We start from the raw sequence: 15,042 nt of genomic DNA on the forward strand, positions 1-15,042 counted from the left end.
ATGTTCGGGGCTTCAAAATTTTCAAAAGAAGGGGAAGTCTTGTTTTTATGAGATTACAATCTTAACTTGGGCTGATTTTAACTTGCACTTTAATTGGTAAGAAGGAAAAAGTTTAATGTTTCTCTTTTAAGAATTAGATTTTTTTTTATTAAAAAAAAATTGGAACTTTATTTTTCAGCAGACAAATTATGTTTAAATTATCAAAAAATCTAATTTGAGATTAGATTATGAATCCATTTTGATAGGAAAGTAAGGATAAAAAATGTGCTAACTCTCAATTGAATAATTATAGTTAAAATATTTTTCAATTTTTTTTTTCATCAAAAGAGAGGAATAGGAAAAGAAAAAGTAGTTGATTATCTCTTAAATTAGTTAATATATCATGGAAATTTGACACTTGAAAATTACATGTTTGAGGGAATTTATGTATATAATTTTTTTTTTCAATCAAATTAGAAATTTCTAAAACAAAAATAAAAAGGCAGGTTGATTAGTTGAAACATGGGTAGGAGAAGGACAAGGAATTGTTGTTGACCGGGCACTGCCTCTCGCTGTCTATCTCTCTCGTTAGATGGTGAATCGGTTCGGTAGTTGATAAACCGAAAAATTAGCTCCTGAGGTGTTTTCCTCCCCTCTAAAAGAGTACTTCAGAAGTGTGAAACTAAAAGCGAGAAAAAGCCAGAAAGTTAAAGCTGAAAAAAAATATTCCCCGCAAATTTCGCCGTCTGTGGGAATCGAACCCACGACCACGTGGTTAAAAGCCACGCGCTCTACCGGCTGAGCTAAGACGGCTGGACAATATTGTTTCTTAAGTAATTATTAAATCAAATATTTAGGTATAAATGACTATTTTTAGTATGAAGATAATGCAATTATAATAAAAACAGAGAGAAAATGACCCTTTTAACTATTAAATCAAATATTTTAGTATTATTATTAAGATGTATAAGAATTGTTGAATCAAAAGAAGAAAAATTTTCTAACTCCTCCCAATCAAGAATATTTATTCATAATAGTTTAAACTTTAAAAATATTGATAAACTATCAAACCATCCAAATACCATTCCAATTATCAAAACGAAAATCATTTGCTTAATAATGCTTTTTGGTGGTCATCCTAACATTAGACAATTTGACTGTTTCTAATGTAATATTAATACCTTTTTCAATTTTTTTAGATATGAGGGACTTATTATTATTATTATTTTGAAGAATTTTTTGGTAATCATCATAATTGAGGGACTTGTTCAAAGCAGAAAGATTGGTTTGGAAAAAAAAAATTAGTTAGTAATAAAATGAAGAATAAGGTAAAAGGATCCTCAAATTAAAATAACAACAATTTCCTTAATATTTAAGGAAAAATCCACAGCTAAAATAAACACAAACTATTTTACAACAATTTCAAGCTAAATTGACAAATAGTTGAAGCAAACTAAAAGCTGCTTTCCCTCCAACCTCCATACTCTTCTTCATCGGTTTCCTCAGCCTGTAATAAAATCAAAACAAAAAGGACCCCCAATCACAAACTATAATGCTTTGCATGCCCTTCCACATTTCTCATTTTTCTGTGCCAACTTTCTTTACCATGAAAGAAAAAAATGGAAAATTATTTCCTTTGTGCTGTGTTAGAATGATTATTGTCCTATATTTTATCGGATAAAAATAATAAACAAAGTTAGATGGTTATGATATGTTCATTTTAATAATTAATTGACTTGTTAATTTTCATAGATATGTTCTAATGGGATATTGGACACATGTCGCTAAGCAATAAATCAAACAGATTTGTGTATTTATATTGTGTAAAATATTAAAAATCATATATTTTTCTCTTATTTTATATAAAAATTACGTGTCATAATTTATATTAATATAAAAATATAAAATTTTTTTTTTTCATTTTGTTAAACTCATAAATAGATATTGTTAAAATTTTAAACTATATCTCTATGTTTTTTTTTCATGTCATGTTTATATCATGTCATCCTGTCATGTTTTAAATTGTCAAGTCTAACCACCAACATATAAGATAATTTTGAAAATGTTTTTCATACAAAGGAGGCTATAATCTAATATAGATAAGCCATTGTAAGTATTTAGATTTGAATTTCAATCTTATTAAATATCAACTCTCTCTCTCTCTCTCTCTCTCCGGCTACATGAAGATGGGATTAAAAGGCTAAAAGACAGATTAGTCATTTCTATTTACAAACGGAGCAAGTCATTGTCGTAAGTTATGAAAAAGAAATACCTTTCGGGTGAAAGTAGCACCAACTTCAATCTCTCCACAATATCTTTGATCAGCACGAACTACTCTGTATTTACAAGGATGCAGTTCAGCATTCCCTTTTTCTGCTCCAGTCGCTAACAAATCCTTCACATATATCCTGCATTCGTACGGAAAAGTTTTATGAATCATAATGGAGAAATGTCACCTTTCCTAATGTCATCAGCTGCTCCTTTCGATTTCATTCCATCACTTTCTTGGAAAACAAACATGTTAGGGTCTCACAGTTATTTGCTTGGATGCTGATAGATTCATTGATGATGCAACAAACAAATGAACCATACGACATCGAATCAGGTTTTCCACATAATTCTATATGTATCTATGAGATCGGATATAGAATTTTATTTACTCGCTTAAATTGAATATCCATTTCTCTCCCTTTAATGTTAGGATTGAAAATTTTGTATTTTATATATTCATACGATACTTGGGATTAGAATTATATGCTTGATGAGCTATCAACTTATGTTATCCTGACTATTTATTTTTCATGAAGTACCCATATTTGACACATAACCAATGGGCATGTATGAAGGTTTGACCCCCAAAATATAAGGAAAAATTTTGAAAAATTCAATGTTTGGATGGTGAGAAAAATGTTAATATCATACGTGGCTTGGCCAACAAAGTCATCAGAAGAGAAGGTGTCCTTGTCCATGATTGTAAGAATGATCTTGTAGTCATCACCTGACCCTGGATACTCCACCATGAATGTAAACTTTTCATTCCATGATGGCCTGGAACCACCACCTGCACCATCAACTGTTACTTTAGGTAAATATGTCAAAACTACCAAAGCATAATACAATAGAAACAACAATTTCATGTCTCTTTCAACCAGGCTGCTGCTGCTTAGATTTGTTTTTGATGCAAAGATCAAATACTAAGCACTGATGGAAAGAACTGGTGATATAGGTCAACTACTGATATATGCATTAACTGTACTATTTGACAGCAAGAGTTTTCTTCTATGGCATTGTCATATTTCTTGAAATTTTCTTACACGAACCTGTTTCTTTTTTTATATGGCTTAATATATAATTGGTTTAACCAAGTATTCTACTCTGCAGTCAAATTTATAGATGGATTTGAATGATTGATGATCGATTAACTATATGTTTTTTCTCTCTTTCTTTCCTTGGTTTAAGACAAATTAGACCAATAATTGTGTTCTAAGAAATTTCTTTTTTAAGCATAAAAGGACTCCTTGAGTTTTGTTCGATGCATCTCCTTTTCGTATCAATTCAAGCAGATTTATATCTAGCAAATGCATGAAAAATTACCTTCTTATAACGTTTTAGTAGATTCAAACCCCCCCCCCCCCCAAAAAAAAAAAAAAAAGAAAAAAAGACAGATAAGCACTTCACTAGTTAAAAATGCCTGTAAATGAACCTGTCCTAATAAATGAATCCCCATATTTGTATCTCACCCTCTGTCGAATAGGTACTATCCAGGGCAATGGTCTTGTTTTTCCCTTTTTTTTTTTCCTTCTATTGGATATATATCAATGTTTAACCAACATAAATTGCAGAGAATAAGAAATGAGGAAAAGAAATAATAACCTCTGATGACGCTGCTTTTGTGCTCTTGACCTTTGTATTGAATTATAACATATGGATCCATTCGACCTAATCATACATCACAATCATCAAAAACAAGAACAATAAAAATCTATAGTTCCACAATTCACATCATCAATCTCACTCTTGTACCAATCACCTAAATAAAAAGGCTTTTTCCACACTTCAATTAAAAGATTTTAGCATTTTTACTGTAGGATGTTTATTTAATTTACAAACTTTAAAATATTACTCATGATATTTTGTTAACTTTAATAAACAAATAAAAATCGAATTTATTCACGAACTGTTTCATTTACACCTTGATTTAAATAAATCAAACTGTGATTAGATTCTATATATGTAAAAAAATAGGAAAAAAGCTTAAAAATATACCTTTGTCTAGATCTTAATTAAATTAACAAAGAATATATAGAATTAAGGAATCAAAACAGCAAGTAATTAATCCATTACTGTATAGAAAAGGAATAGAAGGAAATATTCCTTATAAAACAAAAAAAAAAAATCAAAAGCAACCCAGAAATAGCTCATCTTCATCCATCAATGCTAAGAACATTATTCATCATCCAAATTCAATTTTCTTTCTTTCTTTTCTGTCTTTTTATTTTCCCTCTTCTCTAGACAAGAACAGCAAAGGGTTTCCATTTAACAGAAGTTTTGGCATGATGAAACCTTGAAAAAGCTAAATTCAGAAAAGAACGATGGGCAAGAAAATGAAAACATGAGAACATAGACTGATCAAGAAGAAAACAAAACATGTTTCATATATTACATACCTAGAAAATCCGTGTTTTCAAGGTCTTTTGCACTAACTAACAACACCTCCAATATCCCAACAGCCATTCCTTCTTTGTCTTTTTTTTTTCTTTTTCACAGAGATTCTTTGAATAAAATTGTTTGGATTCTCCGAGTGGTAAGACTCTTCAAGTTCTAGTTTATATCGAGGAAATGAAAGAAGTTGGCATGGAAACTTTGCTAGGGTTACAGTCCACGACACATTAAATGTAAAACAGGACATTGGCAACTCAGTAAGGTTTGAATTAGGGCCGGCATCGGATTGAGTCGGGGTAATTTTTATTCGTCTCGACTCTAATTTTATATTTATTAAATTTGAACTTAATTTAATTTTTTTTTTTTTTCATACTTAACATTAATTTAATATTATATAAATTATATCCGATTCGAAATTAATAAAATATTATTTTTTAAAATATAAAATATTATCTTTTAAATATAAATATATATATATAAATAAAAAAATTAAATAAATAATTAAAAAATTAATTTTTATATAAATATCGATATCGGATCGAATTTATCTAAAATTTGAATTCGATTAAATCATTATTTTTTTTAATAATATCTGATCTAAAATTTAATTTTAAAAAAATTAATTTTATAAGATCAAATCAAATCAAAATTTATCAAAAACGAATTGAATTATCAACTCTAGTTTGAACAATTCAACTTCAACCCATAATATGAGTCGTTTCGAGCAAACTGATAAAACAAATAAAACAAAAGGGTTGAAAGCTTCTTCGTGTTATTATTATTACATTGTACTAAGAAATGAGCTTTGTTTGATGTAAATTATGTGTAACCTCCTGCCATCTTGTTTTTATACATGTGAAAAAAAAAAAGACATACGTTACTCTTACACATTGGTTCAGCTTACAACTCAGTTGATAAGAATGTTCGAATTAAGTGATAAACTCAAATGATTTATATAATTTTTTTAAAAAATAAATTTTAATAATTTTAAATTTTAAATTTAAATTTAAATTTAAATTTTTTGTAATTTTTATATTGTAATTTTTTATATAAAAAAAAGTGAATACATCATATTGATTAAAACTATATACTTTAATTTAATTTAAAAATAAAATTAAATAAAAATATTGAAAATATCCACTACTCGAGAAAAAAAAAAATCGTTCTCTTACCATTTTCTTAAAAGACTGCTAAAACTTCTGAGAAATGTAGTACATTTTAACGTTACTTTCATGTCTAAAGTACTTTTCATCTTTGTTTATTTAGTATTTGGGTTTGTATACTGATGCAATTGGGTTGTGGATTATTGAAAATTGGAACGTAGTTTTGGAATTTACTTGGTACAGATTCTGAATTCAAAGATTCCTTTGCCTTTTTATCTTTTTACCCTCAGCTGCCCCTTGGGAATTTGTCCAAACCAGGCAAAATGCCATGGTTATCGGCTGTTGTGTCAAAAGTAGAGGAGATTTGGTAATTTGTATTGTTATATTATATTTTGTGTCAGAATTTTAGATATAAATATTTAAATAATATAAATAATATAAATATAAATATAATATTTTATTATATTTATTATATATGAGACGATATAATTACTTTATTTAAAATTAATTTATTTAATATAATTTAAATAACATATTACGATATTATATAATTAATTAATTTATTAAAAAATATCATTTAAATTAATATTAAATAAAAAAATTATTTAAAAAATAAATATTAATAATATATTTAAATATTAAAATGATACGATAAATATGATTATTAATTTATTTAAAAAATAAATTAAAATAAATTTTATAATTTATATGTTATAAATGCTTATATAGATAATATCATGACTTAAAACATGTCTTCACTATTTAACCCAAACATGATACAAATATTTTAATTGTATCAATATATACAAAACATAATTACATTAAACTCATACATAAATTTTTTAATATCATATTATTATATCATATTTAAAATTAACAAATCTAAATCAAAATGATCATACATAATTTTTTTAATATCACATCATTATATCATATTTAAAATTAACAAATCTAAAACAAGCGATCGATTGAGCTGCACAGGAATGCATTAATACTCAGATCAAGGAACTCTTATTTAATTGGCATTTTCGTTGCCAATACTTTCTAACATATTTATGCAGTATTAATTTATGAAAATGATTGAAATGACCCTAAATATGAGTCAGGTTTTTTTCGATCTTTTTAAATCACTCTCGAATAAAATCTTTAATGCATCGTATAAATGTCTCGATTTCCGACTTTTACGGCGTGTTATCAGGCACAAATTCTCTGCAACCGCAAAAGAAAGGAGCAAGTCTGAAATATAAAACCTAGATTTAGTAGTGTTAATAACACATGATAATAAAGGAAAAGAAAACTGGAATGTCATCGTTGTTTCATTACAGAGTTTAGACGTAATAAAAAGATGAAACCAAGCCACAAATTATTAGCTCCATGATCCAATACACTACATTATCGTTTTTATAAACTAGCACACAGTCCACCATGTGATAAATGCCAAGCAGAGGCTAACGGCCGTCTACGTTTGCGTACAGGTCAGCAGACCTAGATCTGGACCCAGAGGGAGACCTTGATGCTCTACCAGGGGATGGCCTCCATGCAGCCCGTGGTTCCTCAGACTCATATGCAGACTTCCTACAAATGGAATGTTTGAAACAAGACACACAGTCAGGTTGAAACAAAGAAAAATCACTACTAATGGAGGTTAAAAGATGGAACTGTGAAGTGATCAGATAAGCAACATCTGTTTATTAAGACATTGGTTCGTCACTAGACTTGGTTACAGGCACCATCCAGGCCGGGAAATGCAGGTAAGCGCCATAAAAACCGATTGTATTTGAGTTTCGTTGCATTACTACTAGCAATTTTCTCATAGTGCAAAAGGCTAGTCAAACAAATGGTTTAAGTTCCTTACTTGTGCCTGTAACAGGTCAGTTCTTTATAACAGCAAAAGTCAAAATAAATGCATATATGGTTGCAATACAAGGTGGCGCTAAGAAAGTTGAAACTATGAAAGAGACTTCCACTTACTCGCCATAACCATTCCCATCAGCATTCTCGTATCCTGGAGAATATGATCTGTGATTGTAATCACCATCTCGCTCTTGAGGAGGACCTCTTGGAGATCTTGGATGATCTGCATGCCTTCTACCTGGTGAAACAGAATAGTTTCCTCGTCGTATTGGAGCAGGGGAGTATGACCTGACAAAATTAATATATAAGTATCACCTTATTTGCTAACGGTCAAATGAGAGGATGGCAATTTGACAGTTTACCTTGAGCGATAGCGGCTTCTAGAACCCGATGGTTGGTGTGGAGAGCGCATAGGGGATATTGAACGAGACCGAGAACGTCCTGACATACAACAAATGAGGAATTGCCAGGAGTTATTTTAGGATTACAAAGCGGAAAAACAAAGGATCATGATTTGTACAGATCCAAAACATCCTACCCGTCTATAAAGAGCTCATGGTTAGATGAATAAAAAATACTTCAAAACACAGGATAGGACATTATGTTATTAAGAAAGAAGACAGAAGCAAAGCCATAAATAGTAATAAACTCTGAAAATATAATGTAATTTAAGGAATAGCATACCATAATAAGATGATCGTCCCCCATAGCCTGATGGTCCTCTGGAGAATTACATGCCAAATAAATTACTACGTAAATATAAGTAAAATAACAGGAAACTGTGTGTGTAACAGAGAGAGAGAGAGAGAGAGAGAGAGAGAGAGAGAGTACCTTAGCCTTGCTTTATGCCGCATCTCCTCAGGCCTTTTCCTTGTCTCTGCAGCAACAACAACAGATATCTCTCTCCCAGCAAATATCTTCCCATTCATGCGCCGTTGAGCTTCTGCAGCATCATATGAATCCACAAACTGCACAAATGCAAACCCTCGAGGTTCCCTGCACAAAGGATACAGCAAGCCCTCACTTGATTCAGCGAGTTAGATACGAACAAAAAAAGATAAGATAGGGATGTCAAAACTACTATACGATGTTACTGCTACAGTGCCATTACTTTGTATACCCTTACATATCTAAATATCAGCTCCAGAAGACAACCACATATGTGGATGAATTTATATGAAACAGGTTTAGTGGCTGACCTTTTCCCTTAATAGTCAATATCAAAGGCAACTTCAAAACAGGCAATTGACTTGAAAAATCTTCACATGCTTGTAAATATAAGAAGCACTTGATTTCAACATTTCCTCAAACTAAATATCTCTTCATGTAGCCTTCAATTGGTCAGAAATCAATCTTCTTCCTCATCAAACCTCTATTGATTGTGTAATTATATAATTTCGCTTCAAAAAGGAACATTCTTCATATGATCATTACTCTTAACACCCTTGGATCAATATGTTAAGAAATCATAAACAGTAGGCCTTCATCAAATGTGGGGCTTGGGCTTGTTTTTACTTCAAACCATTATACCCCCCTGACAAACCAGTTCAAAATTTAATTCACTAAGGAAAAGGAAAGAATAAGTGCTTTAAGAAATAGTGCGGAAAACAATTCAAAGGAAATAACTTCCTTTATAAGTACCTACATATCTAAGATAAGAATAAGAAAAAGGAAGTAGCTGGTAACCCGTCGCACAAGTTAATAAACCAGCGATCTGAATCAATTTTTTACAACCTAAAAGCTTGCTGTGCATTGTGCAATAACTAGTAATGGCCAAAGAAGAAGAAAAATACTATCAATTATTGTAGGTTATGCAATTGCTCATTCAATATAAAAAGTAAGTAAACTCTTTTGTACAATATGACAACTATTTGCCCCATATTGTCGATACACCAACCGTGGCAGCGAATTGAATATAAATTAGCCTGACCAACAAACTAGGGCATGGACAAGAAACAAGAAGCTCATGCTTAATCCAAATAAAACTAAACAAACATCACATAAGACAACTTAAACAAACATAAACTACAAAGAGTAAACTTCCATTAAAACATTCCAAGAAAGTGATGCAGGATCAACCAAAATCAGTTTAAGGGTAAAATACCAACCCTGTGTAGTAGTCTTTAGGAAGATACACATCTCTAACAAGCCCAAATCTCTCAAAAGGAATTCGAAGTTCTTCTGGTCTGCAAAAATGATCAAACATAAATTAGTACAATTCATTTAACCTGTATTAAAACAGGGGCTATAACAAAAGATTTACCTGCAATCCAAAGGAATGTTTCTGACCAAAAGACTTCCATGATTCTGCTCCCTCCTTCTACCATACCCTCCACCACCGCCACCGCCACCGCCACCGCCATATCCCCTCCTTGGAGGACTCCTTTGTCTACCTCCATAGCCTCTCCTTGGAGGACTATAGTATTGGGGACTGTACCTCCTCATCCCAAAAAAACCTTCGAAAACAATTCAAAATTAATAAACTTCTTTTACATATCTTCCCAAGAAGCGAAAAAATTTACCCATCTAATTACAATAAAGCTTTGTTATTTTCTTATTTTAAGAGAATCCAAGAAACTTTTTCTTTTGAAAAAAAAAATTGCAATAGAAAGAAGATGCTTTCGCTAACTCATGAAATACCCAAATCAATACTATAGTTAATTCTAAGGGTTCAGTGTAATAATGATTCACTATTTGGTTATCTTAAGTTAAAAAAAAAAAATCTCTTTTAAAAAATCCATAAAAACAAGAAAATTTGTTAACTCACAAAATACCCAGACGAAAACTCTTGCATCGTTATGAAGAAAAAAAAAGGCATAAGATTAAAAAAAAAATCTCAAACTTTCTGTTTGGTTGATGACAAAACTAAAGAAAAAAATATTTCTTTGGGCATTGACTTGGTTGACCCTCAACTATACTATGTTAAAATTAAATTTACATAAAATCATAAAAATTAGTTAGAAAAAGTCTGTGAAAAAGAACACAAAATCTGAAATAGGGGAAAAACAGTTAAAATTTTCGATTTGGAAGCAGAAATAGTTGATTACCTGGAAGACGAATTTGAAACAGAGAGAGAAGAAAAAGAGAGATTTTTGTTTAGAGTTAGATCTGAACTACAAACAGTATAACTATGTTAATGCTTTTTCACTTGCTCTATTTATAGCGTTTAAAATTGGGTTTGGACCGCAGTGTTGGGCCCTGTCGGCCCGTTTAAAATTCTCTCTTTTTTTTTTCTTTTTTTTTTTTTTCTATTTTGCATATTTCGTTCTTAATCAATTAATAATGTTTTTTCTTATTTTGTCAAATATAAAAACTCAATTATGTACAAAAAAAAATGTTCTTTCGGTCTTATAATTACTTTTAGGAAAATATAAAATTTTTACATTAAGTAATTTTAACTATTATTAATATTTTAAAATATGGTGGAATATACCTTACCAGACATTTTTTTTTTTACTATTATTTCAAAACAGGACAATTTGAAAATTTTTTATTTGTTAATGAAATTTTTGAAATTTACTTTTTGAAACCTAAAATTGTGCTTTTTTTTTTTATTTTAAAATAAAAAATTAAAGCTAAAACGAAAAATCATACATCAATTATTGAACCAAATGTTAAGTCCGATACGATAAAACTTTTTTATCTTCATGCTCATGGTCATTATAATTTTGCAAGTTTGGAATTGGTACAGAAAATATAAAGTTAAACAAATAAACATGGAATTGCTCTTCTACTGCTGTATAGAGATGTATTTTAGCTCCTTACAATAAGAATAAAGTGAAATGCAAGGGAATATAATCATTTACTTTTCCCTTGCACATCGCCGGCAGCCATCAACTTTTGCCAGCAACTCCATTGATGTTACCAGAATTTTCTGCTTCATGTGCTGGAAGAAACCTGTTTTTGCAGTCAATAATATCTATCGAATTGTGACAATTTACATAAACAGCAAAGCTCCAGCATTGGATCAATCATGCCTACTGCAGATGCAAACGAGCAAAATCATGGCATCGCTCTGCAATATTCAACATGCAATTGCAACATTTGCTTGTGATTGTTTGCTATCAGATTCAGTCAGCAGAGGATTTTTCTGGAAGTTATTTCTTAGCTGACCACAGGCAGCACTTGCGTCTAGGCCCCTTGTTTGACGTATACTAACTGTTACTTTACGGGTTTCCAGTGCACCTGCAAATGCCAACACCTGGGAAATGGAATAAAGGATTAATGAATATGCTCAAGAAATTAAAGGATTTATGTTGGTTGGAAACAAGGGGAAAGTGACAATAGTCATCAGCATACCGCTTTTTTATTCGGCCGTTGATACTCAGAACCCTCTATTGGATTGAAAGGTATCAGATTGACATGATAATTACGTCCCCACTTGTGCAGTAGTCCAGCTAGTTCTACTGCCTGCTGTACTGAATCATTCACTCCAGCTGCATCAAAAACAAAAGACAAAAAAAAATAATAATAATAATAAAGATAACTGATTACAGCTTTAGACTGCTTTTCCAAGTCCCTAAAGTAGGCATGCAAGGAAAAAGATTCAGGGAAAAAATTTCAGTACCTAGAAGTGCATATTCAAAGGAAACTCGTCTACTGGTTTCAGCAAAGTAATCCCGGCAATCTTTCATAAGTGCATCAAGGGGGTAGGATTTTGCACTGGGCACAATCATTTCCCTTAGTTTCTGGTTTGAAGCATGTATGCTGATGACAAGAAAGTGAGCTAAATTAACATTTAAAAAATAAAGGCTTAAGAACCGCTCCAAAACAATAACATTTGAATATCAAATCAAGTTGCATTGTTCCTGTTAAATAGACAGACCTGACGGCCAATGTTGACTGAAGTTTGTGAGAAGCCAGCTTTTTTATGGTGTTTGGAACTCCCACAGTGGAAATTGTAATCATTCTTTGCCCAATTTGCACGTCCTGCAGAAAAAAGGAACCAAACATCATAAATGATCTTAACTTGAGAGCCACATACAGGCATTTACTATAGCATTTCAACAGTTTTAGGAGACATTGTTTCAAAAAGAGAATTCCACTTTACAATTAGTTCAGTATAATCAAATAATAATTCGTGTTACCAGAGGGCACACCAGAATTCTTGCAACATGTATCTCAAATCAGACATCTATGATATAATCCACAAACCAATGACATGCAAATCTCATCTGACTTATTTTATTTGTCAGCTCCAGTTAACTTTGACGCATTAAATGAGCAACAAACATGGGAAGACATGATTTTTCTTTAATAAAGCAGTAGCTAAAAATCTTTTCTTCATCAGGATGAAAAAGAAGAGAAATTAGCTGCATTTTATATCACAATATAAAAAATCTTTACACAATTATATGCTGTGTGAGAAAAAGTTGCAACTTGCAAAAGATGCACCTTATTCAAGCATCGATGTGCATCAAGTACTGACTTCAAATTCAACATGGGCTCCCCCATTCCCATGAACACTACATTTGTCACCCTGTGCTTGAAGATATCCTCGATAGCTAACACCTGCTCACATGAATTGTCTTAACATATTATACCAAAACTATAATGTCTTCATTATGCATTAAAAGGAAAAACAGCCACTGTTTTTCCATAAAGTTACAATCTTAGCCTCCTTATTGACAAGTTTGAAAAGCATGTACATGCAAAAAGTTGAAGAAACAGATCATACACCTGCTCAATAATTTCATGCCTCTGAAGATTCCTCGAATACCCTCCCTTTCCAGTGGCACAAAATGAACAGCGTAATGGGCAGCCTACCTGAATACGAGAGCAAAACAAGAACAAGAAAACAGTTGAAAGTGTTGCATGAGATAACAACAGAAATAAATCGCTGAATGGACAAAATATTTCCCCACCCAACTCGTAACAACATCCAAAATACATAAATACCGAAAATCACCTGTGATGACACACAAGCAGTAAGTCGCATTGAACCCTTTTCATCTGCAACTGGTATGCCAACTGTTTCAATCAATCTGTTGTCTTCCAACTTTATCAATAACTGAAAGATCAGTAAGAAAACACATATAATTAACAGAATAAACATCGACAACAAAATCACCGTTAACTCAACAGCCAATTCTCTAGTCAAAATGTAGTCTCTCTCTCTATGTAGTTGTTACTTTTGCTACTTGCATTTTTGCTTCTTTAAAATTGCCAAAAAGGTAAAACGTGTGATAGAAAATAAACAAATAACTAAAATCTAACGCATTCAAATATAATTTATTTCATATAAAAGTAAAATAATTCATTTTAATTATTCAAAAAAAAAAGTATAATTCAACCTTTTACCATTCTGAAATATCATTTAATTTCGTCTCAAAATGCAGTTTTTTTTACATTATCTTTTCGGAATTAGCACTAAGTAGTAAAACTAATAACCAAATTGTAAAATTCAAGAATTGAGTAAAAAAAGATTTACCTTAACAGTGCCATCAGCTGCACTAACAGTGTGGTAAATAGGAGACCTTCCTATTCTCCATCCAGCTTCTATAAGATCATTTCTAAATGCTTGAGGCACTATTTTTAAAAAAATTAAAAAAATAAATTAAAAATTTTCACTAAATTAATAAACAAAAATAAATAAAAGTATATAAATAATTCTTACAGTGACTAAAATCCTGAATCTCTTTTTCCTTTCTCTTATAAATTAAATGGTGAAGCTGCTTTCCTCTGTAACTTTGCTATATAATTAACCAAAAAATGAAAAAAAAATTATGAGAAATTTTTAAGTAAATAAAAATATATATAGAAAATTTGCAGTTGTGTAATTACCTGGCCGAAATCGATGGCGAGTTGTTGAAGATCTTGTTCGGACATGCCGAGGAGGACGAGGGCATCCACGTGAGGGGCTCGTGAGGAGGAGGTGGAGGAAGTGAGGTTACGCGACGGCGTGATGGTGGTGGAGGCGGAGACGGTGAAGGAACGCGGGCGGATCGCACGTGCGAGAGGAACGGAGCGTACTTGCTGAAGCATGAACATTTTGGTCGTAATCATCATCACTTCTCTTTTATGAGCTTCGTCAGTGGAAGAGCAAAACCCTTTCTGTTTCAGCCTCATGAACTGGCTAAAACCTCGGCTTTATTTGAAATGACGAAATTACCCCCATCCCTCCCCTACGAAACGATTTCATGGGCCTGGGAAATATATTTGGACCCTTTATGGGTTTAATTTTAGGCCCAATTAAAAAATTTGAATGTTAAATACAAATTCATCGGCCTAGACATTTCCACCGGCTGAATGAGCCTTACAAGATTTTTCAAGTTCATGAAAATTTTTATTATTAAATATTTAATTTTAATTTAAAATATTAAAAATTTAACACAATTTTTTAATATTTTAATAATAAATTTGAAATATTAAAATTATTGAGCCGTTCAGACTGTGCCATGGAAAAGGCCTTAAGAGTGCCAAACGATTCTTGTCTTTATGCCAT

General features: G+C 31.3%; 3 protein-coding genes and 1 non-coding gene across 5 annotated transcripts; all 4 read right to left on the reverse strand.

Moving 5' to 3' along the window:
- Nucleotides 1-719: 719 nt before the first annotated feature.
- On the reverse strand, nucleotides 720-792 carry TRNAK-UUU (transfer RNA lysine (anticodon UUU)). Its single transcript has one exon. It is a non-coding gene; the product is annotated as a tRNA-Lys (tRNA).
- A 511-nt stretch (nucleotides 793-1,303) lies between these two features.
- On the reverse strand, nucleotides 1,304-4,939 carry LOC111309789 (Calcium-dependent lipid-binding (CaLB domain) family protein). Of its 2 annotated transcripts, none has more exons than XM_022908797.2 (5): nucleotides 4,647-4,939; nucleotides 3,853-3,918; nucleotides 2,902-3,040; nucleotides 2,252-2,387; nucleotides 1,304-1,486 (listed from the first exon to the last, which is right to left on the reverse strand). In XM_022908797.2, exons 1-5 carry the CDS (start codon nucleotides 4,711-4,713, stop codon nucleotides 1,433-1,435), a joined length of 462 nt encoding a protein of 153 aa, XP_022764532.1. In that variant the 5' UTR covers nucleotides 4,714-4,939; the 3' UTR covers nucleotides 1,304-1,432. The 2 variants fall into 2 exon arrangements, with proteins under 2 accessions (XP_022764532.1, XP_022764531.1); XM_022908796.2 differs by having other exon boundaries at nucleotides 2,902-3,052.
- Nucleotides 4,940-6,979: 2,040 nt separating this feature from the next.
- Nucleotides 6,980-10,728, reverse strand: SCL30 (SC35-like splicing factor 30). The gene is made up of 8 exons (XM_022909425.2): nucleotides 10,646-10,728; nucleotides 9,862-10,054; nucleotides 9,707-9,784; nucleotides 8,430-8,594; nucleotides 8,283-8,320; nucleotides 7,961-8,039; nucleotides 7,716-7,886; nucleotides 6,980-7,319 (listed from the first exon to the last, which is right to left on the reverse strand). The coding sequence occupies exons 2-8, from the start codon at nucleotides 10,041-10,043 to the stop codon at nucleotides 7,193-7,195; spliced, it is 840 nt and encodes a 279-aa protein (XP_022765160.2). The 5' UTR covers nucleotides 10,044-10,054; nucleotides 10,646-10,728; the 3' UTR covers nucleotides 6,980-7,192.
- Nucleotides 10,729-11,295: 567 nt separating this feature from the next.
- On the reverse strand, nucleotides 11,296-14,653 carry LOC111309790 (Radical SAM superfamily protein). Its single transcript, XM_022908798.2, has 10 exons — nucleotides 14,382-14,653; nucleotides 14,215-14,290; nucleotides 14,029-14,126; nucleotides 13,507-13,608; nucleotides 13,278-13,364; nucleotides 12,993-13,109; nucleotides 12,424-12,527; nucleotides 12,166-12,305; nucleotides 11,898-12,034; nucleotides 11,296-11,799 (listed from the first exon to the last, which is right to left on the reverse strand). Exons 1-10 carry the CDS (start codon nucleotides 14,604-14,606, stop codon nucleotides 11,623-11,625), a joined length of 1,263 nt encoding a protein of 420 aa, XP_022764533.2. The 5' UTR covers nucleotides 14,607-14,653; the 3' UTR covers nucleotides 11,296-11,622.
- Between the last annotated feature and the right edge of the window lie 389 nt (nucleotides 14,654-15,042).

Source organism: Durio zibethinus, chromosome 19 (assembly GCF_047325235.1).
Source record: "Durio zibethinus cultivar Kanyao isolate XHJ-2024 chromosome 19, ASM4732523v1, whole genome shotgun sequence".
In the NCBI taxonomy this organism is placed as follows: Eukaryota; Viridiplantae; Streptophyta; class Magnoliopsida; order Malvales; family Malvaceae; genus Durio; species Durio zibethinus.

Excerpts from the sequence above, each read along its gene's own strand:
- SCL30 (XM_022909425.2), bottom strand. The coding sequence starts at position 10,043 with ATGAGGAGGTACAGTCCCCAATACTATAGTCCTCCAAGGAGAGGCTAT. Across the intron at positions 9,785-9,861 it reads AACATTCCTTTGGATTGCAG|ACCAGAAGAACTTCGAATTC; the intron begins GTAAATCTTTTG and ends TCATTTTTGCAG. Across the intron at positions 8,321-8,429 it reads CGGCATAAAGCAAGGCTAAG|AGGACCATCAGGCTATGGGG; the intron begins GTACTCTCTCTC and ends GTAATTCTCCAG.
- LOC111309790 (XM_022908798.2), bottom strand. The coding sequence starts at position 14,606 with ATGATGATTACGACCAAAATGTTCATGCTTCAGCAAGTACGCTCCGTT. Across the intron at positions 14,291-14,381 it reads TCGCCATCGATTTCGGCCAG|CAAAGTTACAGAGGAAAGCA; the intron begins GTAATTACACAA and ends TTAATTATATAG. Across the intron at positions 13,110-13,277 it reads GGCATGAAATTATTGAGCAG|GTGTTAGCTATCGAGGATAT; the intron begins GTGTATGATCTG and ends TCATGTGAGCAG.
- LOC111309789 (XM_022908796.2), bottom strand. The coding sequence starts at position 4,713 with ATGGCTGTTGGGATATTGGAGGTGTTGTTAGTTAGTGCAAAAGACCTT. Across the intron at positions 3,919-4,646 it reads TGAAAACACGGATTTTCTAG|GTCGAATGGATCCATATGTT; the intron begins GTATGTAATATA and ends ATGTATGATTAG. Across the intron at positions 1,487-2,251 it reads GTGCTACTTTCACCCGAAAG|GCTGAGGAAACCGATGAAGA; the intron begins GTATTTCTTTTT and ends ATTTTATTACAG.